The 16,295-nt window shown below is 35.5% G+C and overlaps 2 protein-coding genes and 1 long non-coding RNA gene across 11 annotated transcripts; 1 reads left to right on the top strand and 2 right to left on the bottom strand.

Annotated features, from left to right (window-relative positions):
* Positions 1–434: 434 nt before the first annotated feature.
* Positions 435–4,860, bottom strand: LOC139196395 (polyol transporter 5-like). 4 transcript variants are annotated; one of them, XM_070822274.1, is made up of 5 exons: positions 4,773–4,860; positions 3,961–4,030; positions 3,012–3,069; positions 2,420–2,745; positions 435–689 (listed from the first exon to the last, which is right to left on the bottom strand). In XM_070822274.1, the coding sequence occupies exons 4-5, from the start codon at positions 2,690–2,692 to the stop codon at positions 615–617; spliced, it is 348 nt and encodes a 115-aa protein (XP_070678375.1). In that variant the 5' UTR covers positions 2,693–2,745; positions 3,012–3,069; positions 3,961–4,030; positions 4,773–4,860; the 3' UTR covers positions 435–614. The 4 variants fall into 4 exon arrangements, with proteins under 4 accessions (XP_070678375.1, XP_070678378.1, XP_070678376.1 ...); XM_070822277.1 differs by lacking the exons at positions 3,961–4,030; positions 4,773–4,860 and adding an exon at positions 3,172–3,281 and having other exon boundaries at positions 2,420–2,698; XM_070822275.1 differs by lacking the exons at positions 3,961–4,030; positions 4,773–4,860 and adding an exon at positions 3,172–3,269.
* Positions 4,861–5,103: 243 nt separating this feature from the next.
* Positions 5,104–10,550, bottom strand: LOC103417276 (uncharacterized). Of its 3 annotated transcripts, none has more exons than XR_011581244.1 (12): positions 10,262–10,550; positions 9,457–9,612; positions 9,240–9,384; positions 8,966–9,088; positions 7,995–8,106; positions 6,876–7,123; positions 6,644–6,766; positions 6,210–6,238; positions 5,970–5,998; positions 5,557–5,668; positions 5,413–5,468; positions 5,104–5,310 (listed from the first exon to the last, which is right to left on the bottom strand). XR_011581244.1 is itself a non-coding variant. In XM_070822278.1 (11 exons), exons 6-10 carry the CDS (start codon positions 6,959–6,961, stop codon positions 5,603–5,605), a joined length of 333 nt encoding a protein of 110 aa, XP_070678379.1. In that variant the 5' UTR covers positions 6,962–7,123; positions 7,995–8,106; positions 8,966–9,088; positions 9,240–9,384; positions 9,457–9,612; positions 10,262–10,550; the 3' UTR covers positions 5,104–5,468; positions 5,557–5,602. The 3 variants fall into 3 exon arrangements, 1 of the variants encoding a protein (XP_070678379.1); XR_011581243.1 differs by having other exon boundaries at positions 5,416–5,468; XM_070822278.1 differs by having other exon boundaries at positions 5,104–5,468.
* Positions 10,551–10,997: 447 nt separating this feature from the next.
* LOC139196394 (uncharacterized) lies at positions 10,998–15,723 on the top strand. Of its 4 annotated transcripts, XR_011581242.1 has the most exons (4): positions 10,998–11,370; positions 12,854–12,919; positions 13,078–13,146; positions 14,837–15,723. It is a non-coding gene; the product is annotated as an uncharacterized lncRNA (long non-coding RNA). The 4 variants fall into 4 exon arrangements; XR_011581241.1 differs by having other exon boundaries at positions 12,854–13,146; XR_011581240.1 differs by lacking the exon at positions 14,837–15,723 and having other exon boundaries at positions 13,078–13,387.
* Positions 15,724–16,295: the final 572 nt, after the last annotated feature.

Raw genomic sequence — 16,295 nt, 5'->3', positions numbered from 1 at the left:
CAAATGCCAATCTTGACTCAATTTATTACGTTATAAGCGTCAGAAATCCTAAAATTATGTGATGAATAGGTACATCGTCACATGCTTCTTTAAATTGTTTATACTATATTTTAATCCATTTATTCTTTTACATTTTATCATTTTAGTAATTAAACTAGCATTTCAGCTTAATATAATTCTGTATATGGCAAGTACATACTATGAAACTCAATGAAAAAAAATTCTTATAATTCAAATATGGGTAGTTTTTACAGTAACATGTCCACAGTAACCTACAATATATCCCAATTGTAGCTTGCACAAGATAATATCATAACTAAAAATATTGAATAGGAGTTGTCTGCTACAAAATCTGTAGCATCAATAATAGGCAACGTAGAAGAAACTAGCCCTTTGAATAGGTTCAATCTTTAAAGCTCCAGCTGCATCACCACTTTTCATTTTGTAATCCATTCCAGTAGACATATCAAGAAGTGTTTCACTCGAACAAAACGGTTAGGTAACCCAAATGTTGTTCAAGTGCATAACTTACAGAAAACATTATAGCAAGAAAAAAAGTGTTGATACACAAGATATATCCCTTCTACAGTACACTTGACCAAAAGGTATACATATTAACACCTATTTAAGTTATTAAACCACTTTACCGGTATATATTTGTAACAGCACATGGAAATACCATGATTAACCTGCAAAAGACAGAAATGGATTCACACAAGTTATTTGCTAGCCAAGCTAGTTGGACCTTTTTTTCCATATTAGTGGACCTAACCGAACACAGAGACCATTCCTAAAAAACAGTGAGACCCAAATATTCAAATCCCAAATGACGACTAATTTATATATAAAGCAAAACAAGTAGACTTAGTAAGAAACAAGAATCCCAACTAAAATCTCAAACAAAAATCCATCACAACAAAAGGCAATTACCCATATGAGCTAACAAAAGGGTTGGAAGTACCAAGTACCAACCTGTAATTGAAAATTAATATAAAAAATGAGTTAGCCAAACATCCGAAAGGATCCAAATGTAGATTCCCAAAAAACACAAGAAAGAAAAATATTGAAGTATATTACAAAACGCTACTAATCTACGCTAGTGAAGGGAGAAGGGTTTGAACTTGAGACAATTGGTTGACTAAGAATGCCAGGGCAATCCATCACTCATTATTGCTTCTTTGTTTCTTTTTTCTTTCTCTTACATGAAGAAAGTTGAAGTTGCACTCCAAATTAGATAGCACCACACAACATTTTTCCCTTTCTAAATCACGACCTCAAAAAAACTTACCTCACATGCATTCTATCATGTCCTTAAAAAAGAAAAAATTACTATTATTATGGAGTGAGGGAAGAGTTTGAAACTATTACATTAATTGAGAGAAAGGGAGAGTTTCGAACCGAGACACATAAGTAGAAACTCTACACCTAATCCAATAGGAATTAATAATTTAGATTTGAGGTTAGGTATCGAATAACGAGTTGAATTAAGTTAGGACAAGTTAGACTGAACCTACTAAAATTGAACCATACACAACTAGTATTGTAGGATAAGTGTTGGATTATATGGTCCTCTTTTCCGATGGACCCCTTGCCTACGAATTATTCTCAAATGTCACATATCACCGTATATATTGTTATCTTTCTTTTTCACAGCACGCCAAAATTGATAATTAAAAAATCTGCCTCAATGATTTGTGACACATGAACAATTATGCACAAAAAAAAAATATATATATGAGACAAAAAGGAGTGGACAAAGTAAGAACACATATATATAAACCTGTAAACGGGTCGGGTATGAGACAAAAAGGAGTGGACAAAGTAAGAACACACATATATAAACCTGTAAACGGGTCGGGTTGAACCCGACCCGTTAAGTTAAAGGGTCACCCGAACCCAACCCGTTAAGCTAACGGATCACCCGAACCCGACCCGTTAACGAGTGTTAAGACTTTACTAAAATTACTAAAATATCCTCAACTAACGAGTATTAACGGGTCCTAACGGGTCTAACGGGTTGACCCAAAGTGACCCGTTATTTAACGGGTTGTTACCCGACCCGTTAAGCATCCATCCAAATACAAATATTAACAGGTTGGGTCGGGTCGGGTTAACGGGTTGGGTCCAAAATGCTAGGTCTAGATAATACTGCTTTATAAAAATAAAAAAATAAAAAAAAGAAAAAAAAAGAATGACAGACTCAATGACTAAGCCTAAATCACCTTTTCTAATATTCAATATCATTGTATAAAAAATAAAAACATGTGTACATATGGTCATCTAGGATTCAACACCAAAAACCAAACACAAAACACAAAACACAAAACTTTTACGTTAAGAAAGGAAAAATTATTCTAACCACTCCAAAGGGCATAATTGGAAAGTTAAGTCAAATATTAAATGGGGCAGCCTAGCTAACCTCTGGGAAAGACGTGAGGAAGCCGCGAGACGACGTCGGAGAGACCTCGGCGCTGTAGACGGGAGCAATCGTGAGGGCGTAGCCGACTCCGATGCCGGCGACAAAGCGGCCGCACATGAGGAAGGTGTAGTTGGCGGAGAACCCCATGAGAATCGCTCCGATGAAGAAAATCGCTCCGGAGATGACTATGGTGTAGCGGCGGCCGACCCAGTCGGAAGTTTTTCCGGCCATGGCGGACCCAATGAGGGAGTAGATTTCAATAACACCGATCATGGTTGACTGCAGAGTATGAAGTGGTAACTAAAACAATTATGTATGTTTTCATCCTGCATGAAAAACAGAAGCATTCTAGAAAAATAATTTCATCCTACAATTCACAGTAAAAAGAAAAATACGGAAAATAAAAAGCAAATAGAAAAATTGATTAAAAATCCTCCATATATAATAATAAATCTAGTTAAAAATCCTCAATCATAGAATTAAACAGCCAGGCACAAATACATATACAACAACAACAAAGCCTTTTCCCACTAAGTGGGGTCGGCTAGGCACAAATACATATAGATCTAGAAAAATCAAAACCAAAATTTACCCAAATTAGAGGCTACTGAGTGCGGATGTGCGGGCAGAGGGCTGCTGGAGGCAAGAACCTGCAAATTCAAAACCAAATTTAGAAAAAAAACGATAGAAAAAATTTGAAAAGAAACTTCAATCCTATCAGATTGGGTTTGAGCGTATGAAGGTGATCATACACTCTTAACATTCATCCAGAAAGTTCTGTACTTCCCATGTCCATCCGCTCATTGCTTTTTTTGGTCGCCACTAACAGTGACAAAAATCCAAGGCAATGAAATAGTAGCAAATTAAAATTAAAGTTTCACATTCTGTGGATCTGGTTAAAACTGTACAGTTTCACCCATTATTCATTGATTTTCGAAAGATAAAGGAAATTGATAACTGGGTGTCTAAGCTTGGCAACCAAATAACGAACTGAAGAGGAAAATCCAAAAGACAATTAAAGAAATGTAGGGAAACAAATAAGTACCTTGTTGTCGCCTGAAGAACTCGATAGAAAACCGAATCTCTCTTTCCCTAATTTGGGTCCCGTTATGTTAGAGAGAGGAGAGTGGCCAAGAAAGGAAGACGAAGGAGAGTGGTTGTCGCTGTCGCTGGCAACCACCAGTGGTTGGTCGTTGGAGTTGGGGTGAGAGAGTAAGCAAAGAGGAGCTGAAGACGGCCGGAATGGGTGAGAACAGAGAACTAAGTGAAATAGGTTTTACACCTTGGGGTTTTGATATTACTAGAAATTGAACCCGCGCGATGCTGCGGGTTTTAAAACTATGTTAAATGTGCAATCCATGTCAAAATTTATTTACATCCTAATGTTCAATAAAGAACCAAAACAGTCCACAATCATGCTATTTGGCCCCTCAATATGCAGACGCCATCCCCATCTTCATTCTGCAAATGAATTTATTCATTTTTCTATACCGAAATGAAAGCTTTCTTAAAAAGCATTAATTCATGAAAACCATTCTTACCTAATGATTATAAGAGATATATGCACCATAACACAGCATTCAGACATCCAGTAGTTGAAAGTGCAATGATCTGTTGCAATTGGTAAGTAATACTTAGTCAGTCACTTACCAAATGGACCAAACAATAAAGAAAAAAACAATCTTGGTTAATTCATTTTACTAAGGCTATGAAGTTCCGAAATGAAAATGCAGCAGTCATTTGGAATGTCAAGACTTATTCATAAAATTTAACCATGATATACAGATTCTCTGTGTTTTCATCTTCTGGATTACATGGAAAGTAGTGTTACAAAACATGTTAACGTCAAAAACTCATGATTTGGCCTGAAACCATTAAAATTCTTTGCTTATATTGGAAAGGGTTTAACAAATTAGGCATGATCGAGGACACTAATTCAAAGGATGGTTAAACTCTCTGACAACTATAAGTCTCATACAAAAACACTCAAAGAGCTCAAGTGGATTGCACAGTATCTCAACACAGATCACACGAATGGAAAACATCATTCAGACTTGCAATGCCTAACACTACACAATCCTACAATACTGTGTGAAAACCCGACCAAATTGTTCAACATTATCAAATTGAGCACAGTTCTGACTGATTTTATACATAATTCAATGATCCAGAACACCGCAACCATAATTTGAACAGTCTACATTCAAATTTCAGTAACTAAATAAATAAATACCCTTTTCCCACCCATATGCAGTATATTCACTTTCTTGAGAAAAAAGTACCAATGAATTGAAAAATTAAGAAAAACCCAAATGAAAGAACAGGAATTTTCATGTGGTCTGAGCTGTGCCACCTTTCGAAACGGTTGTTTCAGAAATCCTTGTGGGCATCTTCAATTTGCTGAACCTCTTCTGGTGTTCCAGTCTCTGGGTGGAACTCCCACACCTGAGACTTGCAGCCATGTTTCCAACTGCTGCATCTCGTGCATCCCGTCCCTATTGCTTAAGGGAAACATGGCTGCAAGTCCCAGGTGTGGGAGTTCCACCCAGAGACTTAAGCATCTTAATTGGATTCCCTACAATTTGGTAGAGGTTCATTCCAAGTTATTGGAATGGGATTTTCCTCTCATTATACCCTTGGTAAATATAAACAATCATTGGAGACCAAATAGCACACACTCATCAATAAAAGATTAGCAACCTTTACTCAGGATAAAACTACAAAAAAAAACTTGCACACAAACTTTTGCACTGAAGATGATGAGAAATAAAAATATCACACCAGAACTTCCACTTTCAAAAATAAATCATGGACCTACGGATTAGGAGAAAGCCGTAAGGCACTTCATGGCATTTTTAAGGGTCTGATATCTGCGAGCCGTTCACATATACCTATCAAAGTGAACAACACCATTAAATGCTAGGGTTGACATCTATTTGTACATCCACAAAATAGAAACAGTGAAGGAGACACAGTAAGCAAACCAAAAGTACTACTATTTTGCAGTGGAGGCTATATAAGTGATAATTTCAGCAACCTGTTGCTGAACCTGCATTTATCAAGACGTAACAAAGTAAAGCAAACAAAAAAAGGTATTGTTAAATCTTCCTAACTACAAATTCAAAACTATAAAGTACCTAAACATTTTCTCACTCCAACCAGAGACGGCAGAAAGTAAACGAACTAATATCTCAACTGATTGGTTAATGTCCTGTAAAGCTTCCACTTCTTTTTTATATGAGGATATCGCTGCAACAAAATCAAATATAGTTATAATAAATTCAACCAATATGGCATGAAAACCATGTGAATTAATCATATGAATTGAGTCAAATGACTGAAAAACACAACACAAAACACATCAAACCACCAACAAAACAGATCGATGTCCAAAGTTTGCAGTGAAAAACACAGAGACTTAAAAATTAACAGGAAAAAATAGTGACAACCATTGTTAAAAATACACTCAAAGAGTTAATAAGATTAGATACAGAATATTTAAGCATTCATAAAACAACATGAATAAATAGAGGAAAAATTAACAACTCACCCCATAGAAATTAATCAAACATTGTAAGCCTGCAATGAACAAAACAAACAGTGAAAATTTTAAAAAAAAAAAAATCAAACATGAAAAAATTCAAAACAAATCAAACATGCAAGAATAAAAATTAAATAAAATTAAACACCACATCAATCCAAAACCCAAATTTTATTTCTTTTCTTTTCCTCCAAATTAGACCCCCCAAATCCAAAATGGATCGAGCCCAGGGGAGCTGCAATTTCTCACCGGTTCCAGAAGCCGCATGCCCTGCGGTGCTGTAATGGAATCGTCACATATTATTCAACGAATATGCATAGACTACAGAATTTCCAGAAAATAAACTTTGTAAATTATGCATAAAAACATTTACAAATGGCAAAGATTCATATTTGCAAAGGGAAAAAAGTACAAATTCATTCAAGCAAAGAAAGCAATAATTGCAAAAGAAAAGAAATATTGTAGACCAATGATTTATGGTAATAATTATTATGAAGAAAGAAATTGTTCTTATTTTTCTACTGGCTATCAATGTTGTTACAACCCTTGATATGATTTTTTAAGAGCTTTCATAGTTGTTAAAACTAATTGACTTTTGCTGTTGAGAAGGGTGCCTTCTATAGGAAGAAAACAAAATATAAAGTTAGTTATAAACTTAATGCACAATATAATGAAAGTTTTACCTCCATGGTAATAGGCAGTAGGTGGATAAGCATTCGGGAGATAGCATATAGCGGATATACGAAATCATGTAACAAAGGGGTAACAGAGTGCTCTGGTGGGATCTGTCCAAGGTCTTTCTGGTTCTGCATAGAGAAGATCAAATAAAACTCCTGATTACCTGCTGTTGGAAACAAATAATAAATATACAGGGAATTTTATAGAAAATTAGGATTAGATTTTAACGGTTCTTACCCAAATTCGGCCAAATTCAAGCCTACCCTCAACGATTCCAGTTCGTATAGCCTCAACTCAGCATCACACAGAAGAATGTTAAACATGCAACACGGAAATGAACCAATTCCCTAAACTTTCGAAATTGGGGATGATCTGAATATGGAATAAAACCTAGAATAACTTGCCATGAGTACAGAACGTTTTAGACAACGATTGAAGCCCATAATTTAACGCGGCAGTGGCCCCTAGTGGTCGTGGTGGTTCCGCTGCAAGAGAGAGTAATTGAAATATGCAGAACAAAAAACCATAGAAACAACAGAAAGAAAAACTCAAAATTTTTAGTAAAATTAAGAACAAAAATCACTAATCACACAACCAAATTTAATAGAAATAAAAACATCAGTATGCACGAAAGACCAAAATAATTTTTGAGGGGGAGGAAATTGATGAAACATCGAACCTTGAGAACTTGATTTTCTGGGCAGCGAGTGGAAGAGCAGAAACGGGCTTGAAGGGAGTGAGTTTGGTTGGATTCTAGGGCTTGATAGGTGTGCATGCAGTCGAAATCCGTGATGAGGAGAAAATTGATTTCGTGCAAGAGATTTTTTGTTTGAATCAAGTCGAGCAGGAATGAAGAGAAAACTGAGTTTCTCACCTCAGGTTGCTAATCATGGTTTTTAGCAAGAAAGGGAGAAAGAGATAGAGAGAGAGAGAGAGAGAGAGAAGCATAAAACTGGAGATCGGAGAGCCATCAGAGCACGAAGATCTTTTGTGAGGCAGAGATCGAAATCAAAATCAAAAAAGGAAGGCTCGAGAACTTCTGAAACCATGCAACGCGTCGACATCTCATAGATGCAGAGGAAACGTGGATATCAGGGGCATACATGAAATAACAGAAAATCAAGAAGGGCAAAAACGGAAGAACACTGTGCTTATGAACAGTGTTTTAGGCTTTTTTTCTCTTTTAGTATATATACTAGCTAGTAATGCCCGATGTGTTGCTGCAGGAGTACAAATTGACTTTCTAGCAGTGTATAAACTTGAGTTAGCATCAGTGTAACATTAATTAATCTAAACAAAATTACCATAGTGAAGGAAGGAATTTTATTTGCTATAGAAAAATCAGAGTTTTGATACCTTACAAAGGTAACTTGTTTAAAAAGATTGAAAGCCAGCAGTTTTCAAACTTGAAATTACACAGCATCCTTTGAAAAATAGCGACCATCATCGGATAGAACTATTGTACCACCTAGAGGAAAGAAAAAACAATGAGTCACTAAGATAGTCTTATACACAAAAAGAAAACGCTTGAAACTGAATGAACAAAATATTCAAACATGGAAAGCACATCATAAGGGATAATCTATCGTTTTTGGCCAAGTGAGGAATGATATCTTGAGGTACCGAGAGAAAGAAAAAAGTAGTTTCACATTATTTTATGATACCTGTTGGGTTAGTCTTGTATTTCACTTTATTTATAAAATCGACTACTGATATGGTTACAATGCTGGTAACATCACCCCTAGTATTGGGTGTCCATCTAATTTAACTTAAAGTTTCTTGTTCAATTTTGGATATACATAATGCTTCAGTTTAAGTTTTACCATGCAAAAAAATTGCGAGTCTAAATGGGTTTTATAAATAGATGATAAAACAGCAACTCAGTAGAATCGAAGACAATGAAAATTGAATATTATTTACCATAAACTGACATGCAAATTTTAAATGCAAGACTGCAAATGAAGAGAATTTGTTTCATCGTGTTCAGCAAGGAAATAAATAGCAATGAAAATAGTATGATTTGGTGACCTTTACCTAACTTATTCCAATGATAAGGATTAAAGGTTGACCAAACCAGATTCTGCAAGTAATGAGGTTGTATAAAAAAGCGAACAATTTTGGTCTCAAATTTTTTCTAGAATAATTGAAAAAAAATAAGAAAATTAACAGGTAGGAGTGTTTAACGTTATTTAATTATATGGAATGACATTAGTGAAGACCGAAGAGTCACATCACGTGTGACAGCAAAAGAAGCTGTATCTAGATTTGGGAAAAAAAAATACCTATAATCATAGAAATAAGTAAATAGAATTTTCAAATGCTCTTACCTGCAAGGCTTCGAGTCAAATATAACTGGTAAGCCCATTCCATTAGGGAAAGTTACGACCGATCCTGATGGACTCATCACCCAACGGACAGAATCTGGCAGAAGTATAAAAGCATTTGCTGCCCTTTATTGCAAAAGAAATGAATTACCATAAATCAAGAATCTATAGCATGATACACAAACAGAGGAATCATAGCACACAAACAGAGGAATCATAGCACCAAACCATTTGAATAAACAATATAAATAGATAAAGAGAGAAGAGATTGCAATACCTTCTCTGTGTGTATTACAAATGAAGCAAGGAGGATGGAGCTTTGATCTGAAACTGCTATAACACACGGGAGGGAGGGTTGGGAGCGAATGGCTAATTACTGCCTAATTTGACAGAATTTGGCCCGAATTGAGCTTGCCTATTCACTGTAAATTGCTAGAAAATGCAGCGGTTAGGGTTTAAACTGAAATCACAAATTTAAAGCAGATAGAATGTACCTGAGGTTATGAGGAGGTCCTCGCTAATGCTAGATGGGGCATCAGCCCAAGTCCTCTTCCATATGGGGATTCATGAATCGGAGGGGACATCTTTGATAACCAACATTGTATCCGCTCAAGGATGGGACATCTTTGATAATACATTTTTTATAATACCTTTAAAATGGAAGACAATTCAATTGCGTTCCTTTGGTGCTTAACATGGAACAACAATGCCCGCTGGCTGAAAAGAGCAGATTTCGTACAAAAATACTAATAAATTTTGAAGGAACCTAGAAACAAAAATTGCAGGAGAATTAACTATTTAGCTTTACTCCTTAGGTCAGTTCATAAAACCCTAAATGGTCGAAAGCCATTTGCTTTCCACTTGTAATCTCAGCCCAGAACAAAACTTCATTCAGTCAAGATGTATTCCTGGTGTTCTACTTCAATTTTATATTTTGATGGAAACCCAGAAACCCCCTTTACGTATATTACTACTGATTACCCTAACTATGTATCACAGCACCCAGAAACCCTGATTACACAGAAACCCATAAACCCTGATTACCCTATACCATATATCACAGCACCAATTCAAATAAGCCTTTGAAGAACTGGTGCCCCATTTTCGCTAACCAATTAATAAAACTTAAACCCAAAACACTTTTTAGACTACGAAGTTCAAAGAAACCCAAATCTTCCAATTATCCAGTTCAATATTTCAATTTCCCAACTAAAAAAGTTGAAATGAGCAGATAGAGGTTGACAGAGAATGAAATTTATTAACCCAAATCCTACACGCTAATAAACATGCAAAACTCACCTGGAAACGCCAGATTAGATCCCTAGAATCGGCGCAACTCGATTTAGAAATCGAGTTTGACTGTGTTCCAATTCGTTTGGGGACAAAATTAGGGTTTGATTTAAGAGGAAGCAATGTATCCGGGTTTTCGTTCAGGCGAATGGGCGCAGAGACGTGGAAAAAGAAGGATTATGAAGCGAATTGAGGGGCAAGATTGATCGCACTTGTTGGAATCGAATGCGAGATTTAGTAAGCCCGAGAACAGCAAAAGAGAGAACTGTGAGAAAGATGTGAGAACGCAACGGAAAGCAAAAGAAAAATTGAGAACACAGTCCAAATAGAGGGAGGAGGATCCTCTCCCGAGATCCTAGGATCCGCAATCATGTCCGTTCATTGTATATCGTGCGGTCAGAAATTATTTAAAATTTAAATTTTAAAATTCAAATATGAATAGTATCTAACGAAAACTGACCGCACGATATAAAATGAACGGACAAGATTGCAGGATCCCTAGGAAACTGCTCAGGAGAGGATCCTGGTTCCAAATAGAGGATCCGACGCGTGGAAGCAGTGGGCAAAAGCGGCATTTCGCTGCCCCAAAAACCAAAGAGAAGAACAATCGGATGAAAAAGCCAGGGGCAAAATCGTCCGCCCACTGGTCATCCACAGTACCTCCCTACTAAGTTTTAGTATATAGAGATATTATACATATACTAAAACCCAACATAAAAAAAAACTATTCATTGACAGTGTCATTCCATTTTCACCTCTGCTTCTTTTTTGTTATTTCAGGTTCGCATTTCGTTCCCACACCGTTTTAGATCACGTCTTCTCTAGATGCTTCCCCACCATTTCAGACTGTAGACCCACTTTTTCTCTGCTTGACTCTTGCTCTCCCCGTCTCCCTCCTCGCCTCACTCTTCTCTGCACCAAGCAGCTCGATTTAGGGCTTCACCATTTTTCTTTGAATCAAGGTCTATTTCTCTCCCTATTTTCCCAATCTAGGTTTCCCTCTCTCTGTGGAAAAACCCTAGATCTCGCCACTGCCGCAGAGTCCAAGCTCGGCCTTTTCGAGCTTCAATCTGCCTTGCCGATCGTCTCCTCTAGATGCCTCCACCTAAACCCCTTTGGTAAATTTCCCAACTTTTCCCCCAATATTTTTCTCTCTATTTCTGCGCTTTTGAAAGGTTTCAGATTTCGTCTTCTTAAGCTTATGTTTCTGAAAGGACCTTGATTTTGTGTTTAATTTGGGTTGTAGATATCTTGGTTTGTTCTTGATTAAATCATTAATTAATTAATTAGCTAATTTTCCATCTCATCTGGTTGTAAATTGGTTTAATTGAAGTTTGATTTCATTGTTCTAAGTTCCTAGCTTTCAGTTTCGTGGGAAAATTCCCTATTTAGTTGAAAAATAGGCGTTCACTGGTAATATGGGCCTAGAAAACGTAGGAAAATAAATCTTAATAAAATTATGTGACCTTTTGCTTTTATGTCCAGTAAATTGAAATCTTGGGCTCAGCCGAGTTGTGTATTAGTTAGGTTCAGTTGCATGGATTTTGTTTTTAAGATCAGCAGACAATTTGAGATTGAAATTTTTATATTTTTTCATTTCGTAGTTATCTTTTATGATCAGTAAATTGCTTATTGTGGTTTATATACTAAATGCTGCAAGCAAGCAAAATTTGCTTCTTGAGCAGTATGTTCAGGGGACATGCATCGTATTTTTCATGTAAAATCAAGACAAACATGGATTTTCTATCACATTGGACTTAAAAAGTAAATTAGGTAAAGCCAATACCAGCTAAGCGGACATGCTTGCATATGAACAACTGTGTTCCCATTTCAAGGATTTGGTTCAGATAAACTAGGATGTTCCAAATATAACTGCACAAATAGAGGTTGGCTACTCATTGACTTAATAGGGGTTATTAATAGAGGTTGTTGCCACTACTTTGTATCTGTTGGAATCAGGCTCACTCTTCGTTCCCACACCGTTTTAGCCCCACGTTTTATCTAGATGCTTCCCCCACCATTTCAGACTCTAGACCCACCTATTCACACATGAATAATTTAACATTTTGCTTAATAAATTCAGGAAAGGCAAATAGTAACAAAAAAAACAGCAAAGAAATGTGGGCAAATGTGCATGTGTGAATGCACAAAGCCACACATGAAAAATTACCGCAGAGAGAAATAGGAAAGCATACAAACTGTCCCTCCAAATTTTTGTTTATATTGTAGAGTAGATGTATTTGATCCTCAGTTGTTCATGGCATAAATTGTTGACTGCTTTTGTAGTTTAGCTCTACTAATAAGAAGTGTGGCAAATGTGAGATTGCTTTCACTTTGTGATACACTGATTTCCTACATTGTTGTCAAAATATGTGTAATGGTTGATTATGGCTCGCATATGTTGTTCTTCGATTAGTAGTCAGGGTTGTTAATTTATCTGGTTTTTTGGTTTGATTTCGATAATTTTTTTGGGTTTTTGGTTGCTTTGATCTGGGTTTTCAAGGTAAGTTCTGCATGTTTGTTGCCACACAAGGTTTTGATTTCCCTTTTTTTTTTTATGGCTTTTTTTAGTATCTCATGTGCTTTTGTTTTTTATTTCAGAAAATTTGTGCCCATTTTGGATTCGCTTCGTACTTGGTTGAGACCCATCTAATCCGGCATTTCCAGGTAAGTTTTGACATTTCAAAAGATGGCTGGATATTCATTTCGGAACTTCACAGCCTTTCTTCTTAGTTAAATGAATTAACCAAGATTGGTTTTTTCTTTATTATTTGGTCCATTTCGTAATTGTTGAGTGACTAAGTATTACTTACCAATTGCAATAGATCATTGCACTTTCAATTACTGGAGGTCTAAATGCTGTTATGATGTGCATATATCTCTATAATCATCAGGTAAGAATGCTTTTCATGAAATTAATGCTTTTTAAGAAAGCTTTAATTTCGGTATAGAAAAATGAATAAATTGACTGATGAATTGTTTTTGCAAAATGAAGATGGGGAATGGGCTCTCTGCATATTGAGGGCCAAGTACCATGTTTGTAAACTGTTTTGGTTCTTTGTTGAACATTAGGATGTATATGAATTTTGATATGGTTGAGAATATGTTTTAATATATTTCACACATTTAACATAATTTTAAAACCCGCGGCATCGCGCGGGCTCAATTTCTAGTATATATATATATCAATAATACAATTTCTTCAGTATATTTTTATTTTTTATTTTAATACTATATGTGACCAATGGCATAAACCTGGCCTTCTTTTTTGTTATGTAATGAATTTTAAAGTTTGGTCACATATTAACATTTCATTCGGCGGTAAAATTTTCTGCCCAATAGTTTGTGGCAAATTCAGAAGTTTATGTGACGCAAAGTATTTTAGTGTCCAGTGAAAATTATTATGTGACAGTTTCTAAAAAAAGCGTCACTTATTTTACCCAAATGTGATAAATTTTTGCGCGCCACAAAAAATTTCATCACCTAATCCATATTTTCTTGTAGTGTTTACAGCCACTGAGATGGTGTTTGTCTTTCTATTTCACTATGTATGGAGGATTTACAAATGAAAGCATTTTTGCTCACCATCATAATCTATAGTGTATGCTCACCATAATTTATGGTGTATAATCATTGTCATGTCACATGTCCTTTGACTTAACCTTCGTTAATTTTTTTTCAAAATTGAAAAAGTAACATTTAATGTGAAAGTTAACTAGAATTAGGTAAAAAAGGTGACAAATTATTAGGTGTATGGTGAACATATACCATAGTTATGGTGGGAGAATGGCTCTTCTTCTTTTTGTTGGGGTGGTGTTACTGTTGTTTTCTTGGTCTCCTATTCGTCCCATGGTTCACTTGGAGAAAAAAATGAAATCTCCAATTAAGCATTCAATGCCACTTTTCATATCTTTTGCTACACTTGGACATCAAGCATTGGAAGTAATGGTAACCGAACAAGATTATAATCATTACAATGCATGTGGGCAAATACCAAAAGGAGAGAGGATCCTGGGGATCCTCTAATCACATTCATTCATCGTACATCGTGCGGATAGTTTTTGTCAGGTACTGTTTATATTCAATTTTAAATAAAAAAAAATTTACAATAATTTATGACCGCACGATCTACGATGAATGAATGAATGTGATTGGAGGATCCTCTTGGTACCCAAAGGCCTCATCCATACTCTAAAAATTAAATAAACCCACCTCAACCTATCTAGAGTAGTAACTAACCCCTTATCTTTATTCTCTATGGTTGTCTAAATGCCATCTTATCTTTGTGAGAAAATCAAGCCAAACTCTAGTCATGATTGTCATATTATCTCGTTTTAATCTTAGTTCTTCAATTCAAATGAAAACATCTCTGATTAAGTATGAATGTGAAATTAATATTAACTTGTTTTGAAATAATTTTGTAGCAAAAAGGATTTTACGCTGAGACTAGTTTACATATAAAAAATACGAGTTATGGTATAAACATACAGAAACCCAAAGAAAATCATTACATTTGAATTAAGATAATTGCTCACCCACATATATATACACAAAGACACACTTATATTTTTTTGTTAAATACAGGGTATTACAAAGCGTGGCATTCTCTCACTATAGAGCCGGTCTCACACTAGTGTTCGTTGGACTTTTGGGCTTGTAGTTTTAAGTGAAACCATTTAACTTGTTATGCTTGATGGATCAAGGGCCCACTAGGCTATGAAGCCCGAAACTAACTTAAGGGCCAATAAGAACCTTTTCATTTAATTATTTAACTTTTATTTCAGTACAATTCATTAGGTTCTTAATAATGAGGCAATGTGTGATTAGAGCTCTTACTAATTGATTATGAACTGAAACTATTTTTTAATTCTTCCTTTAATGAAGATTAGCGAGTGCTAATCCTTAGGGCTTCCACAAGCCATGAGTGACACTTAATAGTATGTCACGACTATCCAAGCTCAGCAGAAGAGGTGGATAACCTATTTAATTGAAATTACAATGTAATACAGTAATTTTTCAAATTAATACTCTTGATCACATTGTTTGGTTGATAGTTTATTCATATCTACTATCTATGTGATTCCCATGAAAGCGATCTAGAACATACTTCTTAAATCATATTCATGCACTCTAACTATAGACTCTTGAAACATATCATAGAGTATTCTTCATCGATAGTTGAAGGTAAGAGATCTTTTATTGTACACTCACACGCCTCTATGAATAAATCAGCGATCCTAACAATGTGCGGAATGAACCTTAGGTTATGAAGCATGATATGATCAAAGATGTATCCATAAGGCAAATGTAGCATCTCAGATCAAATGACTACTTTGCTTTATCCCAACTAGTGAGTTCTCATATAGCATGAGTATGGGAACTGTTTTGTCCGATTTAGTGAACTCACTCTTTATTGAGAAACTACATACATGCGTTGTTGTTTTTCACACTAATAACTCGAGACTAGTCACTCTCTAAAGAGAGAAGATATAGTATGTACTTGATCTTACTGGATTGTCAATGCTCAATTAGCAATTTTATGGTCATGAACGAAAATGATACGTTTATGAAAACAAAAGGTCTCATGAATGTAATTTCCTTAGATTGCATAATCACTATTACATATTCCTTGGACTTATTGTTTTAGTTTTAGCGTATAACATTCCATGAGACTACTTTAAACAATAATTTTTGTCCTTATATTAAACTAAATGTTAAGTGTCCATAAAGTATATTTTTAGAATGACTTTTGGTCGAGCCCACCGTTGGTGCTTACAGACGATTTAATAGTCACAAAGTTTTATGGCTAACCCACATTATTACGGCTGGTCCAATGTAAAGGCTTAGCCCACTTGCCCACCCCTTTAGTGTAGATACTATCGTTTGTTCCAAAAAAAAAAGTCACAAAATTTTGAGACTAGCATAACTTACTCACCGAGTATTAAAGCCAAATGAGAGCTCATAGTTCATAACCTTCAACTTTTTCAACAAATTGACAAATGATTTTTGAAACAAATAATCATAAAATTTGTAAAATGCAACT

The sequence above is a fragment of the Malus domestica genome, chromosome 05, assembly GCF_042453785.1.
Source record: "Malus domestica chromosome 05, GDT2T_hap1".
NCBI classification, from domain to species: Eukaryota; Viridiplantae; Streptophyta; class Magnoliopsida; order Rosales; family Rosaceae; genus Malus; species Malus domestica.
Note: the sequence above shows the minus strand (reverse complement) of the source record. Positions and strands in the feature narration are given on the sequence as shown.

Coding starts and splice junctions, on each gene's coding strand:
- LOC139196395 (XM_070822274.1), bottom strand. CDS start 2,692: ATGATCGGTGTTATTGAAATCTACTCCCTCATTGGGTCCGCCATGGCC. Junction 690..2,419: donor TCCTCACGTCTTTCCCAGAG/GTTAGCTAGGCT, acceptor TGTCTTTTGCAG/GTTAATCATGGTATTTCCAT.
- LOC103417276 (XM_070822278.1), bottom strand. CDS start 6,961: ATGTTTAACATTCTTCTGTGTGATGCTGAGTTGAGGCTATACGAACTG. Junction 6,239..6,643: donor TACTGCCTATTACCATGGAG/GTAAAACTTTCA, acceptor ATTCCATTACAG/CACCGCAGGGCATGCGGCTT. Junction 5,999..6,209: donor GCATGCGGCTTCTGGAACCG/GTGAGAAATTGC, acceptor TGTTCATTGCAG/GCTTACAATGTTTGATTAAT.